The 25,505-nt window shown below is 41.1% G+C and overlaps 1 protein-coding gene across 1 annotated transcript in view; it reads right to left on the bottom strand.

The window, feature by feature from the left end:
- LOC136876153 (uncharacterized) overlaps positions 1–21,650 on the bottom strand; it is a 55,770-nt gene extending 34,120 nt beyond the window's left edge. The window contains exons 1-2 of the mRNA XM_068228367.1: positions 21,606–21,650; positions 14,658–14,742 (exon numbers count right to left, since the gene is read on the bottom strand). Coding sequence (XP_068084468.1) covers positions 14,658–14,742; positions 21,606–21,608 — 88 coding nt within the window. The 5' untranslated portion in view covers positions 21,609–21,650. The remainder of the gene's footprint in view (positions 1–14,657; positions 14,743–21,605) is intronic.
- Between the last annotated feature and the right edge of the window lie 3,855 nt (positions 21,651–25,505).

Raw genomic sequence — 25,505 nt, 5'->3', positions numbered from 1 at the left:
AAGCCGTCCTGCTGATAGAACAGGGAATCTTTCTTCAAGGAAGCGAGCATAAAAGTGTCCAATGACGTTTCCTTCGATGGTCACGGCGGCTAGTACCCGATTTCCTATGATACCACCCCACACGTTCACTGTAAACGATTTCTGGACTTGCACCTCTTTCCTGCAATGTGGATCATGTGGTGCATAACGGTGTTCATTCCATCGATTTATGCACCCATCACCATGAAAGGTGCACTCATCCGTCCAAAGTATGTTTTGAGAAAATGGTTGTTTTTCACGCTATTTGCAGTATGATGATTGAATATCGAATCACAGAATTCCAACCGAAGGGGTGGATCTCCAGGATTCAGATGTTGTGTGTTATTACGTTTATATGAATGCCACTGCATAGTCTGTTTAATTATTCTATGTACCTTCGACTGCTGCCTGCTGTCATTTCTTGATGGATACAGTACTTTTGCATCCATCTCTTGGCACAGGCCAGAGTAAAGTGTATCTTCCACTGAAGTCCCAGTCTCATCCATGGCTGCGACAATATGAAAGCTGCTGGGGTATGGGTGGTACTGAATAATGACATTCAGAGCACAACCAGTGTGTCTGAGTGTCATGAAAGGTGTTGCTCATAGGGTTAGTTGTGCTACAATAGCACTGTCTAGCCCAGTGAGGAAAGCAATGGCAAACTACCTCACTCCTCATCTTGCCTAGTACGCCTCATTTTGGTCCTGCTATTGGTTTTTGTGGTTTCCCTATAACTGCATAGCCTTTGGTGATGCTATTTGAGGATCCAACCAGCCTCTGGGCTGATGACCTAACAGACACAGACACCTTCGACTGCGAAGGACCAGTTGTTGTTGCAATTTATCTCGTGCCCTTATGACGATATCCGCAGACCCGTCACTTGCACAGGTGATCTTCGCCTTTGGCGACGCTATCTAGTCGTATTGTGTGAATTTCCAGTATTACGTAGTCGCGCACCAATTATTTGGAAATACCCATGACGTGAATGTATCCTATCAGGAAAGCGTTGAACATATAACTGCGCAGCTTGTCTTTGAATACAACGACATTCACGTTAAATTAGGAACATGTCTGCAAGTTTCGCATTCGAATACTTATGCCTCTCCATTGCATTGACTTTACGCAGACTAAAACGTGTTCCCTATGAACTCAAGTTTGACAGGTAGAGGAACGTAAACAAAATCATATAAGAAATATTCATCTCCATCAGAGAAACGTTAACGATTTCTCAGTCCTATTGGCGTTCACAGCAGAAGAAATGATGTCCGTGCCGAAAACCAGGATAGCACATGAACCATCCGACCAACAGGAGACATCGAGGTCATTAAAATTCCACTCAGTTTGTTTTAATATATAATATAAATTAACGTTATTAGATTTGTCCTTTTCTGTAATACATTGATCAGCACAATCATAGATTAGATAATTTAAGTTGTCCCGCTTCAGAATTTTTTTCTCTCCGAAGTGCAGTTCTCAAACGCCCAACATACTGACCTCTATGTAAGTGATTAACCCGATATGTACTGTAGATTATCTGAAGGATTATCTTAAATATGTTTGAGTATATTGTTGATATATCAAAGTCAAATAAGAATAAACAATCATGTAGACATTCAACGCATTATAGTGTTCATAACGCAAACCCTATTTAGCTGCGAGAAATTAATATGCAAATTTGTTAACATGTTTTGTAGGTAATGACTAAGCTTTTAAACATCCTGAACATTACTTCATGAATAGTAATGATGCATGTTAACCATACTAAATTTTGTCTGAGTACCTTCTGTAGTTGCTGAAGTATGAACGTTTGAAATCTATTAAATTCACGGTAGCGAAATGTGTACCTCCCCTGTTAAAGCAGAGACGTGTTATTTTTCCACATTTGAGCTTATATCTCTTGTAGGTTTTATGTTCATATTAGCACAAGCTATTTTGTAATGTACATAGAAAGGGTTCTAATTAAGTGTAAAATACAGGGTGTTTCAAAAACACGGCCTCATATCAGGGTTCGACGTTTTACGTATTGAGTAGGAAAAAGGTGTACATAAACATGGGTCCTTTTTTATTTTTTATTTTTTATTTCGTTGTGGCTTTTTCTAGCGGGGTGCAGCCCTTGTAAGGCAGACCCTGCGATGAGGGTAGGTGGCATCTGCCATGTGTAGGTAACTGCGTGTTATTGTGGTGGAGGATAGTGTTACGTGTGGCGTGTGAGTTGCGGGGATGTTGGGGACAGCACAAACACCCAGCCCACGAGCCACTGGAATTAACCAATGAAGGTTAAAATCCCATACCCGGCCGAGAATCGAACCCGGGGCCCTCTGAACCGAAGGCCAGTATGCTGACCATTCAGCCAACGAGTCGGACAACGGTAAACTCGTGTCCTCATCCTGAGGTGGTGCAGCTCTTTTTAGGCACACTCGCGATGTAGTTGATCTGCATGTACCATTTTAACCACATACCAGCCCTTCTGCCATTCTTAAATTTCTGGCAGTACCGGGAATCGAACCCGGATCCCGGAGGACGGCAGCTAATAACACTAACCGTTACGCTACGGAGGCGGATAACATGGATCCTGAAATGCATAAAATGCATACTGTACGGGAGTGAAGCCTGGATGGACTCAAGGTATCGTATTCATAAGTTGTAAGTAACGGTAATGAAGATAGTGGGAACTGCTGCTGGTACAAACAGTTATGAACAATCGCAGGGGGCACTCGGAACCAGGCGGTGAAGGCTAATTAAAGATGAAACTGTGCTCATAAACCGGCTTCGGTTATTGGGGTCATGTGAGTCGGTTGGAAGAGGATGGGTTATACAGGAGGATAATGGATTCGGCCAAGGAGAAAATAATATCACGCAAAATTGGTTTAGTCCGCCTCTGTGGTGTAGTGCTTAGCGTGATTGGCTGCCACCCCCGGAGGCCCGGGTTCGATTCCCGGCTCTGCCACGAAATTTGAAAAGTGGTACGAGGGCTGGAACGGGGTCCACTCAGCCTTGGGAGGTCAACTGAGTAGAGGTGGGTTCGATTCCCACCTCAGCCATCCTGGAAGTGGTTTTCCGTGGTTTCCCACTTCTCCTCCAGGCGAATGCCGGGATGGTACCTAACTTAAGGCCACGGCCGCTTCCTTCCCTATCCCTTCCAATCTTCCCATCCCTCCACAAGGCCCCTGTTCAGCATAGCAGGTGAGGCCGCCTGGGCGAGGTACTGGTCATACTCCCCAGTTGTATCCCCCGACCAAGAGTCTGAAGCTCCAGGACACTGCCCTTGAGGCGGTAGAGGTGGGATCCCTCGCTAAGTCCGAGGGAAAAACCGAACCTGGAGGGTAAACAGATGATGATGATGATGATGATGAAAATTGGTTTAGCTTCTTTAAAAAGTGAAGTCGCTAATGCTTTTATATAACTAATACCGTTTAGTGGACTTAAGTGTCAACCAATACTTTGTAAGATCTGATCACTACCCTCACAAATATTGTTCTGCTTAAACTACATAATTGACGATGATGTGGTGTGCAGTAAGCACCAGGCCAGCCTCTGAGCTTGCTGTATAACTGATTGACAATTCTACATTGCCTTTTCGAAGTTATATTTCTGGAGTTATTAATTAATCTAATACCTTTGAAGTACATTCGCGCTCATCAGTTAAAATTCCAGAACTCTCACATTTTAGGTGCTAACAATTGATAAAAGCATCCCTAAACTATACGATGTTTCATCTGTATCAGATTCTTCGTTCTTCAGTGCTCCAATTATTTTTGGCAGAGTTTTCTAAGATAAGCTTCCATTCTGTACTCATTCTTCTTTCACAGTCGATTGATTTCATTGCTCTCAAAATGTTGAATCCCGGACAAAATTCCGTACTTCGGAACACACGTTTAACGTGACACTAGTATCAAAATGCATTTTCATGTTAAAGAAACACTATGTTTGATACCCTTACCCAAAATAGGTTGTTCACGTTTTATTGGGATTTTGAAGAGATTATCGTGACAAATCCCTGAATATTTGTTTGATAGTGTTGTTTCTGCTCATTGATTGATTAGTCAGCGTAGTAGCCTTCGGTTCATAGGGCCTCGAGTTCGATTTCTTGCTGGTCCGGGAATTATAAACAAGTCTGGTAATTTTTTCTAGATCTGCGACTGAGTGCTTATGGTCGTCGTCACATACATATTCACTTACACACAACATGTCACAACACTAAACACCACAGAAACACACAATAGTGAATAAAACCCTAAAGACACGTTTGGCGACAGAAAGGGCACCCGGTAATGAAACAGGGCTTAATCCACATTAGTACCGATTGCAGTTAAGAAGGAAAAGGCCAAGAAGAAGAAAAGTACTCATTTATGCATTTGATAAAGATGGTTTTTGCTCATGCTGTTCACCAGCCACTTACACTTGAGGAATGGCACTAGTTGTTGCTGTGTGAAGAGAAAGGACCCACATTGCCCTTCTCATTTAGCTACACGGTTTGTACTTTATGTAATGACATATTCACAATAGTTTTGAATTTTTCCTGTAATTTAACCGGTTAATCTGTGATTTTTCTCAAATATTTTGCTTACTTAGTTTCATGGATCCCGAGATTTATTAAAATTTCTGAGGGGTGTGTACCCACGTGATTTAGCTCATGTCCCATAAATAAATTCTGCACAGTTGGTGTGTCTCGGTACGGTTTAAATTATTGAATATATGTATATAAATATCTCTTATAATCCATATCTCCCAAATAATTAAAGAATCAAGAGGTCTATGGAATATATATCTGACACATTCAGTTTATATCAAACCACGTGGACCAGTAAATGTGGCTCTATTTTTATTGGTACATCTGAAATAAGCTACAACCACCTTTACTATAGCTATAATACGCTATTCATGTATAGGTGGCTCCGTCATTGAAACAAACCGTAGAGAACGGCAGTGAGGCCTCTGAAACTTCCAAAGCCTCCTCCAGAGTACATTTCATTGATTTCTAAACCTTCTAAATTTAAATTATATTTTCACAATAGAAGCAAAATTTTCTTGAAAATCTCTGAAAATGTAAAATTCCACGTAAGATGATGCCAGCAAAAGAATTTTACGAATAACACGTAAAGCACACACCAGTCTAACGTTTATATCAAAGACTCTTCCTTTCCAATATTGATCTCAAGTGTTGAAAATAACTATAGAAAGTGTTATTTTTCTGGCACTTGCTACAAGAAATGTCACAGGGCAGGCCGCTATCAGGGATGCAGCCAGGGGAGTGTTTACTGGGGGTTAAAACTCCTTCCCTCCATGGAATTTTTACAAAACGGAAATGCACAGAAACTGAAAATAAACTGTAAACTAAACAAATATTCAGAGACATAATTATAGAACTAAAAGATGTGTCGAATCTGTTTTCTAAGAAGCCTCAAAAATTGGATTTTATATTGTAAACTGAACATAAAATTCGCTGTAGAACTGTTGACGCTGGTCGTATTGAGTTTGTTATGCATCTTAATGCAAAATTTTGTAGTGTACTGCAATCTAAATATCAACATCATTCACTTGTATTAGTGTCCTTATAATGCAAGCGCGCATCACACACGCACCTTCATTATGTTCTATCAGGATTTTGTAACTATAATCTCCCCCTTCCCTCCATCATCGGCCGATACTTGCTACGATACTCGCTGTTAAGTTTTGATATGCTGCTTCATACAAATTGTGCCTAGCATAATTTCTTTTCCCCTCAGAAAGTAAGCAAATGTTGCATACAATCACACCCTCGTCCTCGTCTGTGATCAATTGAATTACTTTCAACATACTCAGTATTGGAGCTTATTAATCTAATATGGCTTAAGTTGAGGCTGAAAATCTGAATAATTTTTTCATTTCTCAACCAAAAAGTCCCCCGAATCTCCTCAAGAGGAACATAATCACCATGTCTCGAAGCCACGGGAATTAAAAAATTCGAGTAAATACTCGATCTAACGGGGATTTGAACCAGGCTTCTTCGGAACTGAAGGCTGCTACTCTGACCACTGAGCACTCAGCCAAGGAGGTGGACTGGAGAGTAATGACTCCTAAAATCCTTTGTTGACATGTTTCCACCAACTACCTGCTTCGAATTACGTTCTCCTTCTGGATTGGACTGTGCTACTGATTATCGGTGTTTCGAATACAAAGCAGTATTGCTTAACAGCTGACACACCCCTGCACACGACTGCGTGAGGACAAGAAAAACGCAATATAAAGAGTCTTGTTTCGTAGTCGAGTTTAGCTGGCTATGTAGATTGATCACTTCAGGTTGAGTAGGGGTAAATAAGTTACATTAATAAAGAATACTGTAATGCAGGGACAACCGAACTTCACTGGCTAAGACATACCAAATTTGAAAATAGGTGGTGATCTACCAGGATTATTCCCTAAAAGCGAAGTGTGATGAAATATATTTAATTTTCTTCAAACATATATGGTGATCGTTTCTTTAATTTAGTAATGTTGATGAGGTTATACGAAATAAAAGAATGATATATTAATTTGCAACCACAATCCCATTCGGATTGTTCCTCAGTGAGATGAATGGCACTCATTTTCTACCATAACATATTGTGTGTCCGCCTCTGTGGTGTAGTGGTTAGCGTGATTAGCTGCCACCCCTGGAGGTCCGGGTTCGATGCCCGGCTCTGCCAAGAAATTTGAAAAGTAGTACGAGGGCTGGAACGGGGTCCACTCAGCCTCGGGAGGTCAACTGAGTAGAGGTGGGTTCGATTCCCACCTCAGCCATCCTCGAAGTAGTTTTCCGTGGTTTCCCACTTCACCTCCAGGCGAATACCGGGATGGTACCTAACTTAAGGCCACGGCCGCTTCCTTCCCTCAACCTTGCCTATCCCTTCCAATCTTCCCATCCCCCTACAAGGCCCCTGTTCACCATAGCAGGTGAGGCCGCCTGGGCGAGGTACTGGTCATACTCCCCAGTTGTATCCCCCGACCAAGAGTCTGAAGCTCCAGGACACTGCCCTTGAGGCGGTAGAGGTGGGATCCCTCGCTGAGTCCGAGGGAAAAAGCCGAACCTGGAGGATAAACAGATGATGATGATGACATATTGTGTGACGTGTATAGTTAGTTACAGTCATTCGATTGCAGTTATACAAATGTCCATCAGTGAGTCTAGTTCTTCTTTCTTTCCTTCTCCTCCTCCTCTTCTTTTTCCTGGCATTTTTCACTTTAATTTGCCGAGTCTGTTCTTCTAGAATGCTGTCTTCACCTTATCCTGTTATGAACATCAGATGATCTTAGCTTTTAGCTTTCGTATCGCTGTTGATTGTGTTCATCCATATTTCTTTTGGCCTTTCTCAAGGTCCTTTCCAATTTACCTCAAAGTTAAACGCTATAGCTGCCGCAGTAATGGGCTGTGGTCTCCTCACGTGGCCATACCATATTCAACATCTTTACGCTAATAAGGAACACTCTTGTAATTTCCCTGATCTTCTCTTTCCGGATTTTATCCAGCCGTGAGACTCCTAAATACCACCTTACATGTTCATTTCCATCGTGTGTAATTGTTTTGTTATGGTCTTCGTAGCTGACCAGAATTCGGTTCCATACAGCAATACGATATACATCTTATCGCACAGTACTCTTGTGGAGATCTCTCCATTTTTTCCAAGTAGCCTTTCTCCTTCCTCGTACGTCTTCATTTAGGGACCCATCAATTTAGGGACCCCAAATTTTAGATTCTAGGTACTTGAATGACTGAACCCTATTTAGAGGTTCACTGTCAATTTGGAGAGTTCCTCCTTCATCTGCTGGTTCAAGGTACTTTGTCCTTCTGAAGTTTAGACGTAGGCCATAATTTTCTAACTTATCTTTCCACAACTTTATTTGATTTTCCAAACTCTTCTTTAGTTCCTGCTGGAATCATAACATCGCCTGCATACATCAAATTCCTGGGTACAGGCCATTGGATATCTGAAGTAATTGAATCCATCACTAGTATGAGAATCAACGGAGAGTGTGTTGACTCCTGGTGGACTCCAACTGTGATGGGGAACCTGCCTGTGACACCAATTTCGCATATGACACTGCTGTTGGTACCGTGGTAAAGGAGCTTAACCCACTGGATGAGCTCTTCTTAGACACTATATTTTCTTAAGGATCCATTTTTCAAGAAAGTGTTTTATAAAAACAGACCTTTTTATAGAAACAAACATTAAGAATAAAGTAAAATAGACAAAAATTATTGCATACATTCATTTCTGATCGAAATAGAAAGAAATCAGGCCAATTCAACTCAGTTATTCAATGATTATAACAAAAATTGTTAATTATACAAGGTAATGCAATACATATTTCCACCATTGTAACAGATTGTGTGTCACTCTGTCAAACGCTTTTCTTCAGTCCAGGAAAATCATGTGAACTTCTCTGTTCTTTACTCTGTGCTTTTCCAGCAGCATTCTTATTGCGTGTCTGGCATTTACTGTATCACATTATTTTACAAGTCCACACTGGTTTATGGACACTTCTGTGATCTTCCGTAATTTCCCCACCAGTACACTTTCAAATACCTTCATGGTGTGTGAAAGAAGTCTGATTGCTTGTAATTGACTCATTCAGGGCTGGACCACCTTTGTGTTCATATATATGGGATGCTCATACTGCTTTTCCATACTTCGGGGAAAATTTTCTCGCTGATGACCCTGTTATACAACTGTAAGCTATTTAGTAGTTCGTGGTTTCATTTGTCGGATTTTCCACAGATCAAAATAGAGTCCTGTTGCCGTCTCTCTCTTCATATACTTAAGTGCTTCCGAAGCTTCGTCGTCACTGATTCAATTGACTGCTTCATTGACTTCAATAGCTTTTGGTATCGGAGCATGGTGAAATTCATCATTTGCTACTTTACTGAATTTAAAAAAATGTTTTACGTTGCGCCGACAGAGATATGTTTTAAGACGACGATTTACTGAAGTAATCGTCCCATCTGTTCAGAATAACTTTTTTTCTTGTATAGCCTACTAGCATCCTCATCTTTCACAAATCGGTAATGATCAATTTACTTTGTCGCTTTGCTTCGACAATCTGTAAATTTATTTCTCTCCTTCCTTTGTATTTGGATCATCATATAATGATTTTTAGTGGTCCTGTTTTGCTATTCTCGCTTTTTTATTCCTTCTTTATGCTGGTTTCTGGTCTCTTCTTTTCTACTATAATGAAGCGTTATCCTTTTCTCTTTCACTTTTTTCTGCACCACATATGTCCACATCCAGGCTTGTACCAGGTTTTGTGGTGCCTAAAAGCCTTCTTTCTTCTTGTGTAATGTAAAGGCAGCATGTGTCCCATATTTGATCAATCTTCCCATTGAAAGGATTAGGCAGTTCGATATTATCTGCAAGTTGTTCCTCCTCTTCCGTAAGTTTCCACTTGATTCTCTCCGAATAATTGGCGGGTTTCATTGGGATTCTTTTCTCTAGCCTCCATTCTAGGATAAGTGTTCTGTGTTCTTGTTCTTTATAACTTTCATAAATGAGAACAAAGCCTCACACATACCAGAATAACGCTTGGTCTCTCACCACAACACGAACCAGAATAGGGAACTTTCCTTTGGACACAAGTGGCCATATAAATCCTGAGCTTGAGGCGACGGACTTCACTGATAGATCTTGTTGAAAAGCCAGCCTTATTCATCCAGCCTGTTTTTCAAACGGGGGTAATGTTTCACATCACCTCGGCTGAGTTAGTTCAGCCAAAATATATCAGAAATCATCTATCCTTAGGTCTTATTCTTATCCTGGAGCTGGAAATTGTGTTCATTAAGACCTGTTATGTTTTCCAAGAATGCTCAATCTTCTTCATATTCAGGATACGATCCACAAATTCTCTTCGAGAAACCCCACGATAGCGGACAACAGTTCATTGAAATACTGTACAACAGGCTTCTCTGCTCAGCCACTGTACTTCAATGTGAAGCAGTAGGCCTCCATACTAGTAGCTGTCAGATGTTTGAACAAACGCTTCAATTTGCCGACGATTTTCACTATAAGTTTTATAACCTCATTAATAATGAAATATTTTCAACACAATACCTGCTAGTAAATTATGCTACGATATGAAATAAAACCGGGGAAACTTTCATCTTTGGGCATATTGCTACAAGCCCTTTTTTATTTTCAATCATAAATGGAGCAGTATCCTTTACCAAGGCCACAATTTTACTTGATTGGTAACTGAATAGTACACATGACATCTCAGTTTTAATTTTTTCTCGTACGGTTTCTCCTTTGGAGTGACAGTCTGTGAGACATGCCATGAAGCCTCGTTTTCCGCATTATTTTTGCCCGTTTGTTTGTAAGTAATGTCTGTGGTCCAAGATAGGGATGAACCCTTTCCCTTCTCAGATAAATTAGAAAGAAATACGTTTCAGCCACCGATAAACGGTCTTATAATGTCCCTCAATATTTTATTTCATCCCCACGACCAGCTCATATTATTTAATTTGTTAAGAAGGAAGCCATAATTTCCAGTGTCGACTTGGTAAACGTAACTTAAAAGCATTTCAGTCTGTCAAACACACAAGCTCAAATATAATATATAACACTGTGACATACCTGTTAAACTGTTAAACTAACGATTACTTCTCTCACTCTAAAAGAATATCCTCAAAGTCTATGAAATAACTTGTAACCATGTGCGTATATGTACAATATTATTTATTACGTTTCATAAACTAGTCAATGATTATCTATTGGGGGTGTTATGATTTTTGTTACAAATTATGAATTTAGTTCGTCCTTTACTGTCATTTTAGTAAATTATTATGGAAATTTTCCAGTGGGCAAGTATCTTAGCTGATGTCGTCCGTTACCTTCCATAACTGTGTCCTGAGTGTCGCCAAATGTTTCTTTCCGGTCTTGGTCTTTGTAGCCGGTTAGGTGGGAGCGGGGTTGAGGAGAAATTTTGAAGGCAATATCTCTTCTTCTTGGAAAGGGTAGGGGAAGTACCGTAGGTGTGGCGATGGAAATACGTGCGCATTTATTCTGTCTGTTGGTGAGGGGGAAGGGTACTGTTTCTTCATCTTGTAACTTGTGTACAAAGGGCACTAGGAAAGTTTTGCAATACGCAAAAACGGTTGGATGGGCACCCCTGTTATTGTGAGGGATTAAAAGAGAGGTGAAAATCGGTCTAGAAAACAGAAAGGCGCGACCTTCACACCAGTTGTTACCAAGCAGTGGGATTGAAAGCAAGTTAAGATGTCAGTGTGATCTAAAGGTGAATATGGCGCAATTATTCGCTACAATTTTGCTAGTCGATTAACTGTTGACCAGTGCCTGGACGAAATTACTCCTGTGCTGCAGAAAGACTGCCCACATCGGACAACAATTTTCCGCTGGTACAAAGAGTTCCAGAGGGGAAATTTTGGGGTTGAAGACGATCCTCGTTCTGGGCGACCGTCTGAATCAGTGACTGAGGAAAACATTGAAGCTGTGAGGAAAATGTTGCAGCAAGAGAGGCGGTTGACATATCGGCACGTAGAAGAGACCCTACATAACCCTGCACCAGCTATTCATTCAGTTCTACACGACCATCTCCATGTTAGAAAGGTTTGTTCCCTTTGGGTGCCCCATTCACTTTCAGAGGAACAAAGGGCACATCGAGAGTGAAATGGTGCCGAAAAATGCTAAAACAGTTTAAAATGGGATTTGGCGTAACGTCAATAGCATCGTTACAAGTGACGAAACTTGGATTTATTATTACGATGTCCCAGCAAAATCCCACAACAAGGTGTGGCTGTTTGAATATGAGGGTACTCCTGTGACTGTGCGAAAGTCAAGGTCAGTGAAGAAAAGGATGATTGCAGTATTCTTCACTAAACGGGGCATCCTGACTCGAGTTGTTCTAGAAACTCAAAGGACACTTACTGCGAATTGGTGCAGTGAAACTTGTCTGCCTCAGGTCATCCAGGCTCTCAAGCAGCTCCATCCAAGGTCACGGCTCAGCACTTGGCTCTTGCATCACGACAATGCTCCAGCACATCGTGTTAATGTAACAATGGATTTTCTTGCCAGATCAGGGTTGACTGTGCTTGATAACCCTCCATACAGTCCTGATCTTGCCCCATGTGACTTCGCACTCTTCCTAGAAGTGAAGATGAAGATGAAAAGGGCGGCGTTTTGCATCCGATGAGGAGCTTCTGGCAGCATGGGATCAAGAGTGTGAAAATGTAACCAAAGAAAAGTGGCAGAGTTGGTTCAGTGACTGGTTTCGACGTACGGAGAATATATTTGAGTTTGGTGGAAATTTTGAAAAAGTCTAAAGCGTTCACTCACATTGCAAAACTTTCCTAGTGCCCTTTGTATTAGGCAGTAAGTGCATGTTAACGATTTTGATCAAATAAAATATGGAATTTTAAATGTGACATGTAAGATCATATTATTAGTGATAAATAATAGCCTACAAAAACGTATTGATAGGCGAAGAGGCAGCGTAAATTCAGAGAGTTTACTACAGATAAGGATATCCTAACCCATATTCCAGACATTTAAGTTAAATATTACTTCCTGTGGGGTCCATTAATCGCTAATGAAAATGTGTATTAAAAACAAAAGAAGAACAATCTTTAGGCAATAATCTTGTTCCGTGCTTTGGTGAGGGGAAGTGAAGGGGGTGAAGTGAATGTTGTTCATTTCAGATGGTAGTGTTGAAGAATCAAGAATCTATGTATGTGTATTATGCACTATGTATTAATGAATTTTCTTAAATAAAATATAGAATTGAATTAATGTAACTTGTATTATTTTTAGTGATCCTACTAAAAACCATCTCTATTGGCGAAGACGCTGTGTAAATTCATTGAATTTACTCACATTCCAGATATTTCAGAGATTTCCGCTTGTGGGATTCATTAAGCACTAAAGCACAAATGTAGTCAGGTATTAATTTAGTAGAAGAAAGGAGCTTCATTTGTAAAATGTGTGTGTGTTCTTTGAGGTTGGATTGTTTGGCTTTCTCGTATTCGTTCGAGTTGAAGTTTCCATGGTGTGTATACCGGGAGGTACACCTATACGCCGCAAGTTTAAATATTGCGCCAATAAGTACTCCTCTACAGGAGAAACTCTGAACTTTAAAAACTGGATCAATTCTTTAGTTTCTCAGAAGATGTCACTACAGTAAATTTTGTGATAACGAAGTTGTCAATACTGTATGGAGTTCAACTTGTTTTGTTTTCCATTGATCAAGAAGTGTGGACATTCCCTTATAGATGTCTCTACTAAAAAACTATGACCATGCACCCTGGTGCAAAGTGGAAGAACTTTATTTGAAGACATTTTGTATTCATAAGTTATCTCTTTACTAAATTTCGTTCTTTCATTTGTGGGTTGGCAACATTAATCTTTTCTTTCCGCCTGTTTTGAATTGAGCCAATCCAGAATTTCTGTAATTAATTTTTGACCAATCATGTATTTCTTCTTCGACTTTGAGTGTATTTTCAAGACGGGCCAATAAAGAAAGAGCGTGTGGCTTGATTATTCATGAAAGGTCTCGAATCTTCCACGAGGGTATAAAACTGCTGACTTTCTTGTCTCTGGGCCACTCGAACAACATCTAGCATAGTGTATGGAAGTATAGCAGGAGGCGAGAAGCGCCTCTTTTATCCGGCAGCAGCTCTTCAACAAGGTAATGGTCACTTAACATCTTTATTTCTTGCTAGCTCAGCAGTTTAATCCGCGGGGAAGGTCCGAAACCTATCTTGAAGCATGTAATTTGCCGTCGCTTTTGTAAAACTTCACATATCTTTAACTGTAAATCGGGGATAGAGAGTGCTTTACCCTCTCGAACTCCCCTTCATGTTGAATTTGAGGTGACTACGTTTTCGTAACAGTTTTTCTACTCTTCCTTAATGTGTTAACTTTATTCTGTATACGAGTTACCTCCATAGTTTAGGAATAGCCCCTGATTCATCGGCCTAGTGCCTCTTAAGTTTTAAGAAGTTTCATGTAGGAGTGCAGATTCACGCCTCCATTCAGTTTTGCATTTTGGGCCGTTAACTTAACCTGTTATTTTCCTACTAAGGCCCAGTAGGTTGGGTACAAGATACCCCTGTTTCATTGTAAGTGGTGCCTTGATGGCATTCTTGTGTAAAAGTCGGGTATTGCCTTTAATAGGCTTGAAAAATTGAGAGCGGGTCAGCTCTTTCTAGTATCTGGATATGTGCCTCTAGGAGGCCTCACATTGCTAGGTGGGAGCAAGTGCTCCATGTTATTAGGGGTTTTCTGCCCTTTGATAAATATGTGGTAAAAAGTGGGGCTCGCCCAGATCGTTAATTTGTCTCTCCTGGTCTTGTACCTGATTATTTGTTGACTTCTTGTTATTTGTTGAATGTTCAAATTCTATGTGAAAATTATTAAGTTTTGCTTTTTTTTTTGAAAATATAACCTTCAATGCAATTTTAATCAATATCTCAGCTTTGTAGTTAGACCCATTCCAGCCCGCACTTTCCTTCACCTCTGCTGTTCCACGGTTACTCCCGTAACAGTGTGTTGAACTAAAAACAGGTAATTTGTCCAAGTGCCGTTACTTAATACGCAACTATTCGTACGATTCCTGATTAGCATTACTCTCATAGAACACTTAGCTACACATATTCATTAGGACTTGAAACTTACAGTTTTGAATGCGATTTGCTTTGAGGCATTCTTCAGTTATATTCCGCATTCTGTTCCTCGCATTGTGCATTTCATCCGACTGTCCCTGAAAATAAAGTAAAGGAAGACATTAAGATTTGTTGATGTTTAGCGACTGATAGTCTAAATCATGCGTGTTGTGGCCTCTAGAGTGAGTAGTCTGGTATATCTTCAAGAAATCTTCCGTCTGGGGACTGTAATACGCATATTAGACATCTTATGTGTGATTACCGGTGGCAGCCAATAGAACTACCCCTTATAATCAGAGTGACGCAGTCTGATTTCCTAGCGGGAATGTATAGTTAATAAATTGTTATTAGTGATCAGTTCCTTCCTATGTTACTCCTGTGTTGAGAACTTTAGGACGTTTTAGAATTAAAACACCTCCAAAGAAGTCTCGTGATGTGCTTCGTTCACAGAGCAGAAAGTCCATTAAACAAATGTCATAGATTTTGTAAAGAAGAACTAGAGAAAATTCTCTAAAGCTGTAAAGAGGACTATTACGGCTGTAGGTAGGAGTGAGATGGCAGTGCGTAACATTGCTAGACAGTGTGCAAAATGTGGATAAGAACGGGAATCAAAGCCTAACTCCAAGCGAACGTCCACGACGTAGGAACAAGATAGAAATTGGCAAATTTTATAAAAGTTGCATAAACCAAATTTTCTTGGGGTATTTGGAAGTATGAAAATAAATTCCTACTGGTGCAGTGGCAAATAAATGGAGAAGGAACTCGAAGGTATTGTGATACGTGTTGGTCAAATGAAAAAGCAACTTACATTATCGATGTAGCAGTCAACGATTTTTGAAGCGGGATGTTGTTCTTCATATTCTGCGCGTTGATAAAGTGCTATAGAACGTACTTAAAAACAGTTGTGTATTCAAGTAGGTTATACCATTGGTATGAGCAGCATGATAGCACGTGATCGGTATTCTGCATTCTAAGGAACTCTAACACTACTTTGAAGTGAATGTTTAGCCGTTGCCTACGAGATATACAAGGCCAGGAAGTGGAGGCTATACAGGCATGTACATTGTAGAACGCGAGAACTTATGTTGCAAACATTTGCGACCAAATATCAGAGTTTGAAGCTGTTGCTGGCATGTAGTCAGTGTTATGTAGATTGCGGTAAGAGAGTGATTTTGTCGTATCGTGGAAATTTAGTAATGTTGTGGTATCGTTAGTGATGTCTTTAGGAAGATGGGATACTGTTGTATTCTGAATTGCACATTGGACTGGTCTGTAAAGGAAGGTAGTGTCTTCTTTCGTTTTTCCCTAAGCAAGTGGAACTAAGAGAGAAGTAGATAATTGCAAATTCCAGGCAGGGTGAAAAGCGAAGTTTACTGTGGATTCTTAATAACAATTCAAAGTATGCAGTATGCATTTTAATCAGAGTTACTGTAAGTAGAAGACTAAAACTTTTTCCCAATACAGTTTCTTCCATATTTAGGCCTAGTGGTTACCCTTTACACCGTAAAGCGTAGAAAGAGTCCATTTTGAAGGTATGGTGCCATACTAGCGAACGTTGTAAAACGAAACATGCGAGGATGATAAATGCACATCACCAAATGAAAGAAAAAGGGCACACGCGGCTACGTCACAGGACACGGATTCTATTTTCCTCCCAGTTTACTGAATCCACACACAAGTTAAGAAATGAAATATAGAGGTTGAACTTTTCGAAAAGCAGAATAAATCAAACTTGCATGATAGAATCCATCAAACAGAAACGAAATCAGTGAAAATTGGTACACTAAAGCCTTATTAATTTTAGGACAAATTGATACTGATGGAAAAATGGATATTGGGTACGCAGAAACAACCATCAAGATCTGCACACTCTGGCACAAGAAAACGAAATAGGTGTTAAAGTTATGAAAAATTCGCAGGCGGGAGGTAAAGTCAAGAACGGACCGAAAAAGCACTGGATTCGACAATGATATCTTGAAAAGTCTACCAAAGCAGATTTACGTTTCATGAACGAGTGACTGTTATCAAATTTATTTTATTACAAATTTTTGTGTTTGTTGCCGCACTTCCCACAGAATGGGGACAGTGCAGGAGAAATCCTGAAGTTATTTCCGTAATTAAATTTATTAATACCGCTGTATATCTTACTTTAGAAATGGAAGTTATGTGAAACTAGTTTCTTTTTAAAAGGAAACTTTGTCTTAATGCTTTTATAACTTCGTGTATTCATTAAAATGGCGTTAGTCTTTGGGAATTTCCAACTACTTAATATGTATTTCCTATGCCATCATGACAATGCGTAGCTTAAACGAGTGCAGTCTGGCGGAGACTCTGAGAACTACTACGTTTTGAAGTACACCCTTTCCTGTCTTGTATAATATCTCGTAGGCAACGGCTTGGCTCACTAGCTTCACAAGCTGCTCACCCGGCTGCGCTACAGATATAAATAAACATCACTCACTCTCTTGCTAGCGATAATATCTCGTAGGCAACGGCTTGGCTCACTAGCTTCACAAGCTGCTCACCCGCCTGCGCTACAGATATAAATAAACATCACTCACTCTCTTGCTAGCGATAATATCTCGTAGGCAACGGCTTGGCTCACTAGCTTCACAAGCTGCTCACCCGCCTGCGCTACAGATATAAATAAACATCACTCACTCTCTTGCTAGCGATAATATCTCGTAGGCAACGGCTTGGCTCACTAGCTTCACAAGCTGCTCACCCGCCTGCGCTACAGATATAAATAAACATCACCCACTCTCTTGCTAGCGATAATATCTCGTAGGCAACGGCTTGGCTCACTAGCTTCACAAGCTGCTCACCCGCCTGCGCTACAGATATAAATAAACATCACTCACTCTCTTGCTAGCGATAATATCTCGTAGGCAACGGCTTGGCTCACTAGCTTCACAAGCTGCTCACCCGCCTGCGCTACAGATATAAATAAACATCACTCACTCTCTTGCTAGCGATAATATCTCGTAGGCAACGGCTTGGCTCACTAGCTTCACAAGCTGCTCACCCGCCTGCGCTACAGATATAAATAAACATCACTCACTCTCTTGCTAGCGATAATATCTCGTAGGCAACGGCTTGGCTCACTAGCTTCACAAGCTGCTCACCCGCCTGCGCTACAGATATAAATAAACATCACTCACTCTCTTGCTAGCGATAATATCTCGTAGGCAACGGCTTGGCTCACTAGCTTCACAAGCTGCTCACCCGCCTGCGCTACAGATATAAATAAACATCACTCACTCTCTTGCTAGCGATAATATCTCGTAGGCAACGGCTTGGCTCACTAGCTTCACAAGCTGCTCACCCGCCTGCGCTACAGATGTAAACAAACATCAGCTCACTCTCTTGCTAGCGATTGTAACTGATGAGACGATGATGCACAGCTCACTGTCTTTCCGTCTGGAGACAAACTGGTAAGCTTGTAACTTTACGTAGGTACAGCCACGGGACCTCCTCTTTTACATGAAATCCAAATCACTGGTGCGTGAATATACATTTTAAAATCCCGACATGCATTGATCAGGGTTGAAACTGAGGCCGTAATCGTGGGAGGTCAGTGACAATTACATACGATCATTGGCATCTGATATGAATCTTAATGATATCACCCACGGTATTTAACTTCCTTTTCTTACCTCAACGCGTGTGTTTCAGTAGTGCTGGAAGGTAGCACCCTCGGTTAGAGCCATTACAGGGAAAAACATACATACAACTCAATTACAGCTATTATGCTCTTCAACGTTCAACGTTCAGTTTGAAAGTCTCTAGAAATTAACTAAACGTCAACACAATCCTCTATTTGCAATTAGCTGTGTGGCCTCGTTTGGTTCTGCAGCCTTTATCATTCATTAATTAAAAACTGAGTCCAAACACCTTTGCCCTGGTCTTCCTCTGCTTCTCTTACACTCCACGGCCAAATCCATTATACTCCTAGGTAACCTAACCGCTTCCTCCACAGAAGAAGGTTTATACATCGACCTTAATAGTCTTGGTGGCAACCATCTTCTTCTTCTTCTTCTCCTTCTCCTTCTTCTCCTCCTCCTTCTTCTTCTTCTTCTTCTTCCCAGTCTTTTCTCAATGACTGGAGGTCGGCACCTTGCATGGATTTAGCCCTGTATTACGGCCAGGTAGATAATTAACAGGTGCATGGTTGCCCATACTAAATGGCCTTAATGACAAAAGAAACCTTGCCAGACGCCAACCCTACGTAGAGGGAAGTATTCACTATTGCGTGTTACTGTGTTAGTTTGTGTTGTGATGTATTGAGTGTACTACGAAGAACACAAATACCTAGCCCAACGTAAAGGAATTAACCAAACTCGGTTAAAATCTTCGGTTCGCCTGGGAATCGACCCCAGGACCCTCTGCAGCAAGAGCCACGACATTGACCGTTCTACCAAGGAGCCGTGCTCAGATGGCAAGCATGCAGAACCTACTAATTCTATGTCCATTGTGTCTATCGTCAATAACTTCTGGAGGAATGCAGGTTTGTTTCGTTTTTCGCTGTTGGGTTTTAATATACGTACAGGGTTACACAAAGTCTGTTAAAATTTGACAAGGCATTACTTCACGGAATATTGGAGGTAGAGAGGTAATAATTGACACACATGATTGGCATGAAATGTGGTTTTATTGACACCAAAGTAAAGTGCACGAAATGACCAAGGAATGGCGCTGGACAGCAACACATCAGGTACAAATGGCCCCACGTGCTTGTCATGACATGGCGTTTTATTGACACCAACAACGTGTGCATAATTAGGCCAACAGATGGCGCTGGACAGCAACAAGTCAGTGATGCCACACGAGACTCGTGTACGGTATAAAAGGAGCTGTCGTGAGAGAGGGCGTCTGATGCACCTGCAATCGCGACATGTTGACTTTACCAGAAAGGGCACTGTTAGTGAAGCTTTATTTACTTTATTTTGGTGTCAATAAAACCCCATGTCATGCCGATAATGTATGCTATTATTTACCTCTCTAGCTCCAATATTCCGTGAAGTATTGGCCTCGACAAATGTTTACGGACTTTTGGGTCACTCTGCATTTGTTGTTGTGATTTTCCACTTCGGTGCGGAAAGATGACTTTCCTTACATGACGACTGATTCTCTCTTAAGACCCTGTAATGCGCACCATTACTTTCACTACAGAAACAAGTTCCATCAAAATATTTTTACGTAGACAGAGAGTTCAAGGACTGATGGCTAAATTGGACGTAACGTCTAGTATGAAACTAAATAAACTCCCTATTTTTCTGAGAAATATTGGAGTGTGTTATATTTCTATCTGTGTCGAGTTCTCAGCCTGAAGTTGGTTGTACCACGAAACTCTTTCATTATCAGCTCTCACAGAAAGCCTCGACATTTCTGAATAGGCATACCAGGTAAGGGAAGCACAGTGCGAGGAAGTTACCGTTACTTATCTCAACGAACGAGAAGGAGTTGTTTCGTATCAGCCCATTTACTCACATCACTTTACAAGCCGTACTTTCACAAAGTTTATCGCAGAGTCTGGTTATTAACATAACCTTTACCACAGTCACTTCTATATTCTCGAAACCCCATGAGACTGAAGTAGGTTGATGGAAGAAAGAAACATATTCCAGCACAAAATGGACGATGTAATGCTTTGTGAACACTATATGTTTCAAAAGAAAGATCTAGGCTCATGTTATGCTTCTTCTTCTTCTTCCTGATATTTTTTCAGTGTCTTGGGATAGACACTTTATGTGCATCTGACCCAGTTTTACGGATGGATGCCCTTCATGTTTCCAACCCTATGTGGAGAGCGAGGGAGTCGGCCATGCGGTTAGCAACGCTCAGCTATGAGCTTCAATTCGGGAGATAGGGGGTTTGAACCCCACTGTCGGCAGCCCTGAATATGCTTTTCTGTGGTTTTCCATTTTCACACCAGGTAAATGCTGGGGGCTGTACCTTAATTAAGGCCACGGCCGCTTCCTTCCCACTCTTATCCCTTTCGTGCCCCATCGTCGCCAAAAGGAATGTTTGTCAGTGCGACGTAAACCCAATAAAAAAGAAAGAAAAATAATGTATTCATATTGCGTAGTTCTGTGCTTTGGTGGGTGGTAGTGCAGTGTGTTGTGTGCATAAAGGGAGATGTAATGAGATGAATGAAATTTCTGGACGTCAGAAGTAAGCTATTGTAAATTAAAAAACGACGATTTTGAAGTTTTATCGTGTGTGAGTTGTTTTTGCCGCGAGTTCTTATGGGTATATTATGGGATGTTTCATAAGAATGAAGATAAGCTATGTGGAAGGAGAAACCACCAATAAACATGTTAAATGATCATACAATTCTGCAGCGTTACGCCGCCCATCGCACTTCTTACCGTACTGGCTCTTACGATAGTTTACCATGGTCAGAACTCTCTATTCAACCAGACTTAAAGGTAGCTAAATATGCGCCTCAGGAAGTCAGGATGTCGTAGAATTTACGAAACGAGATTTCCACTTCCCGAGGTGCACATGGCTCTGAGGTTCACTCAGCCTACACCAAAAATGAGTACCAGGTTCATTCCTGGGGGCAAAGGTGGCCGGGCGTAGAGCTAACCACTCTACCCCATCACGTGCCGAGGTTGACAATGGTGGAAGCCTTTACCTTCCACTCCTCCAAGGGCCTTCATAGCCTGTACGGAGGTGACTTTGCTTTTTTAATATGCGCTTCAGCAGTTTCTTTCTACTCTAATGTAAAGTTACTGAAATGTCACTTGCGATAGTTTACATCTGACGTCCAGGATTAACATCCGTGTGGTGTGGTTCGGATTTCACGCAGAGCTAGAGGTACCATGTCTATCTTCACGTTATCAAGAGTCACGTAAAACTTAATACTTGTTTTAAAAATACCTGAACATTTGATCGACGAGATGGGTGTATAGACTGTGGTCGTCCTTACCTAGGGCAGCCACAACACTGTACTCACCATGGTTACTGACAGAATTCCGCTCAGTGACACGAACACTAACGCAAGTGTATACATGATGGATACTGGAATGAAACTCGAAGTGTCAAGCTATTTAAACTCTGCTGTTACAAATGCCCGGATAAGTCCTTTCTCATATCGAAATAATTAAATTCAGGAAGTAGTTTTTCTCAACTGATTATTCATATTGGCAAGTTAAAGAGTACAGGAAGTGTATATCCGATCATAAACGATGTGCTAAAATTTTTTTCAACCGAATACAGAACATATTATTTCCGCCTTTTTTATTCGCTCATTGATATTGGAAAAAAGGAAATAAAGAAAGAAACGACTCGTTGAAAGGTGGGTTGGAAGTTAAACGTACAGCACGTGCAGTATAGTCACCTAGGGTGGTCGTAACATAAAGTTTATCATTTTTAGAACATGTTCCTTGGTGAACTGTACATTGATTTCACAAATTTGCCTATACCTTATTATACACTCTAATCGTAAAGTAAATTTGTGACCTCGTCCTGAGATGTTGCAGATCCTTTTAGGCACACCCAGAAGGGAGGTGAGCTACGAGTAAGTTTTTAACAACATGCCAGTCAACCTGTCAATCTGACATTTTTAGGAGTACACAAGAACCTAGTTTATCCGGGTTAAGAGGTACCGGAACTGATAATCCGGAAAAAATAAACAGAACAAATACAGTGCATGTTATTAACATAAGTTGTACAGTAACACATTTTTTCAATTGTACAAATATCAGAACACTTTTCGTGCATGCCCTAAAATAATGTGTGAGTTTTTAGTGTTTTACGTTTTTATAGCGTTTGAGCAGAGCACGATCACGAAGACGTTTTACTAAGAAGAGTTCTTGCGGTGTGGTTTCGGTCAAGGATTCTAAATAGGCCACCAGTTTGTCCAGCTGCATTATAGCATCTCAATGAGTTATTGTTTCTTCTGATGGAGCGCTGGTTTCATTTGCATTCAGAAGAGCGTGGGTTCGAATCCCACCTCGGTCGTCCTGGGAATGATTTTCCACGGTTTCCTATTCTCATTTCCAGGCGAACGTCGGGACGGTACCTTTGATAGACCTTGGCCGAATCACTTCAAATTCCTGTCCTTATGTATCCTTGGCGAAAAAGACATTCAAGAAGAGTAGACGCCATAAAAGAAATTCTGTACAGGTAAAAAGAAGTGTTATTATTTTCGATCCGGATAAACCGGAGATCCGGATTAATGAGGGACCGATAAATGATGTTCTTGTGTACCTGGAATGGAACCCGCGCCTCCGGGGATGGCAGCTGTTAGCGCTAACCGTTACACGACGGAGGCATATATTGTAATAGTTTACGAGGCAAGCAAAACTAAATTTGCAAACTATAATTTTTATAAGGTATTGTCCTACATAAGAAGCTTGCAGTGGCGTCGCAACGGCGCACCAGCGCCAGCGTCTTGGAAAGGTGTAGCAATCCAAGTAATGATGTTATTAGTTTTACGTCCCACTAACTACTTTTACGGATTTCGGAAACGCCAAGGTGACGGAATTTTGTTCCGTAGGAATTATTTTACGTGCCAGTGGAACTACCGACACGATACTGACGCATTTGAGCACATTCACATATCACCGGACTGAGCCAGCATCGAACCTGCCAGGAAGTCAGCGATCTACCTTCTGAGCTATCCAGCCCGGCCCGATCATTTCTGTGAGAGCAAATGTTAGAATAAGGAAGCATATGACAGTTATTTGTAGGCCTACGTTATTAGAAAACTATTAATAACGTGCAAAAGTGTAATTGTAAATATGCAAGTGACAATGTACAGTAAGGCTGTCTTCATTAGTTTGCAATAACTTGTTACATCAAGAGAGAAAATGAAATAATCGAAGGGGGCTCTGAGGGGGCTCGGCCTCATATTTTAACTTTTAACGCGTGATAGGTATCGTCTACACAGTATGGGCTTGAAGTTTCATTGTTGACATTTTACTTCGCCCGCCTCTGTTGTGTAGTGGTTAGTGTGATTAGGTGCCATCCCCGGAGGCCCTAGTTCGATTGCCAGCTCTGCCACGAAATTTGAAAAGTGGCACGAGGCCTGGAACGGGGTCCACTCAGCCTCGGGAGGTCAACTGAGTAGAGGTGGGTTCGATTCCCTTCTCAGCCATCCTCGAAGTGGTTTTCCACTTCTCCTGCAGGCAAATGCCGGGATGGTACCTAACTTAAGGCCACGGCCGTTTCTTTCCCTCTTCCTTGTCTATCCATTCCGATCTTCCCACCAACACAAGTTCACAGTTCATCAGAGCAGCTGAGTACACCTTGGAGAGGTACTGGTGCTACTCCCCAGATGAGTCCCCCAGCCTAAAGTCTCACCAGCAGTACACTGCCCTAGAGGCGGTAGAGGTGGGGTCCCTAGCTGAGTCCGAGGAGAAGACCAACCCTGGAGGGTAAACGGATTAAGAAAGAAAGAAAGAATAAAAGTTACACTTTACAGGTCTTATAGGGCATTCGAATGGAATCAAAGCAGATATGGTAGTATTTCCTTACAACCATATTGAGTGCAGTTGTACTTTGACGTCAATGCATCTGTGTACTCTTGTGTACTACTGTCCAGATCGAAGCACCATCAACAGCGTCATATGCTCTGACTCCACATGAGCACTTTGGAGAGGTTTGGAATTTAATCCAGTGTTTTGGCACGCATTCTAGTGATTAGAAATTGTATAACACCACCTCCACTACCCTGCCGGCCAACATTTTGATAGTAAAATTATTTTCAACGAACGGGACTCGAACCGGCTATCCACAGTGTCAGACCACATGGGCGTTAAAGACTATGACAACCAGATAAGCTGCTCCGTCTTTTGCTTAGCGATGCTGAATGACCGCGCACACACACAAAAAGAATCATTCATTTCACTGAATCATAATATTTTTCACGGAAGAGTTCAAGTATGCATTGCATTGCATTGTTCTTGTAATCCCTAACTGGTACCATTTAAATTCTCTCAAATATATATGTGGAAGGCAATAGAAACCACGATGTACGCACATTAACATCATGCCGATATTGTTTAGGAGGTTTATAGGGAGGTACATTCAGGGAAACGGGGTGCTTTAGGGAACGGTGATAAGGGTACAGAGATCTGGAAGTCAAGTAGGGATGACAAGTATTGTAAATAATTGAATAGAATGAAGTAATGTAAGAGAAAGTTATAGAGGATGCAGAAATTTTCTCAGGGAACTGGAGTGTTTATCGTAGAGATAGAGAAGGAATTATGGGAGGGTGAGTATTCCTTCCGGTGAAAGAAGAATTTGTAAGCTACTGAGGGTTAAAGATGACAAACATGAAATTCTAGGTGTAAGACTCATCTCTAAAGATAATAGGTAACTTGATGCTTTCGGAGTGTGCAGACCGAGAAAGGGTGGCGCAGACGCTGATTAGGGATTATTTGATAAGATAATCAACTATCTGGGAAACGACATGGAAAGTAACGTGATTGTAGCGGGTGATCTCAATTTACCAAATGTCAATTTGGAAGGTAATGCGAACGAAAGGAATCTTGAGCTACAAATGGCAAATAAGTTAATCTGGGAAGGACAGGTGAATCAGAATGTGATGGAACAAATTAGAGGGAAGAATATTCTGGACATGGTGTTGGTGAAACCAAATGAGCTCTATAGAGAAACCGGAGTAAAATATGGTATTAGTGATCACGAAGCTGTTTTTGTCGTAGGTAAAAATAAATGTGATAGAAAGGAACGTCGGAAAAATAGGACTGTTAGGTGTTACCATATGGCTGATAAAACAGGCATGAGGGTGTTTAAAAAAGTAACTATGAACGGCGGAAATCAGTAAATAAAAAATAAACAGATTATGGAATAATTGCCAGCCATCCAAATTTTAGTGAGAAATGGAAAG

Source organism: Anabrus simplex, chromosome 1 (genome assembly GCF_040414725.1).
Source record: "Anabrus simplex isolate iqAnaSimp1 chromosome 1, ASM4041472v1, whole genome shotgun sequence".
In the NCBI taxonomy this organism is placed as follows: Eukaryota; Metazoa; Arthropoda; class Insecta; order Orthoptera; family Tettigoniidae; genus Anabrus; species Anabrus simplex.
The sequence above is the reverse complement of the archived record's forward strand: the minus strand, read 5'-3'. Positions and strand labels throughout refer to the sequence as shown.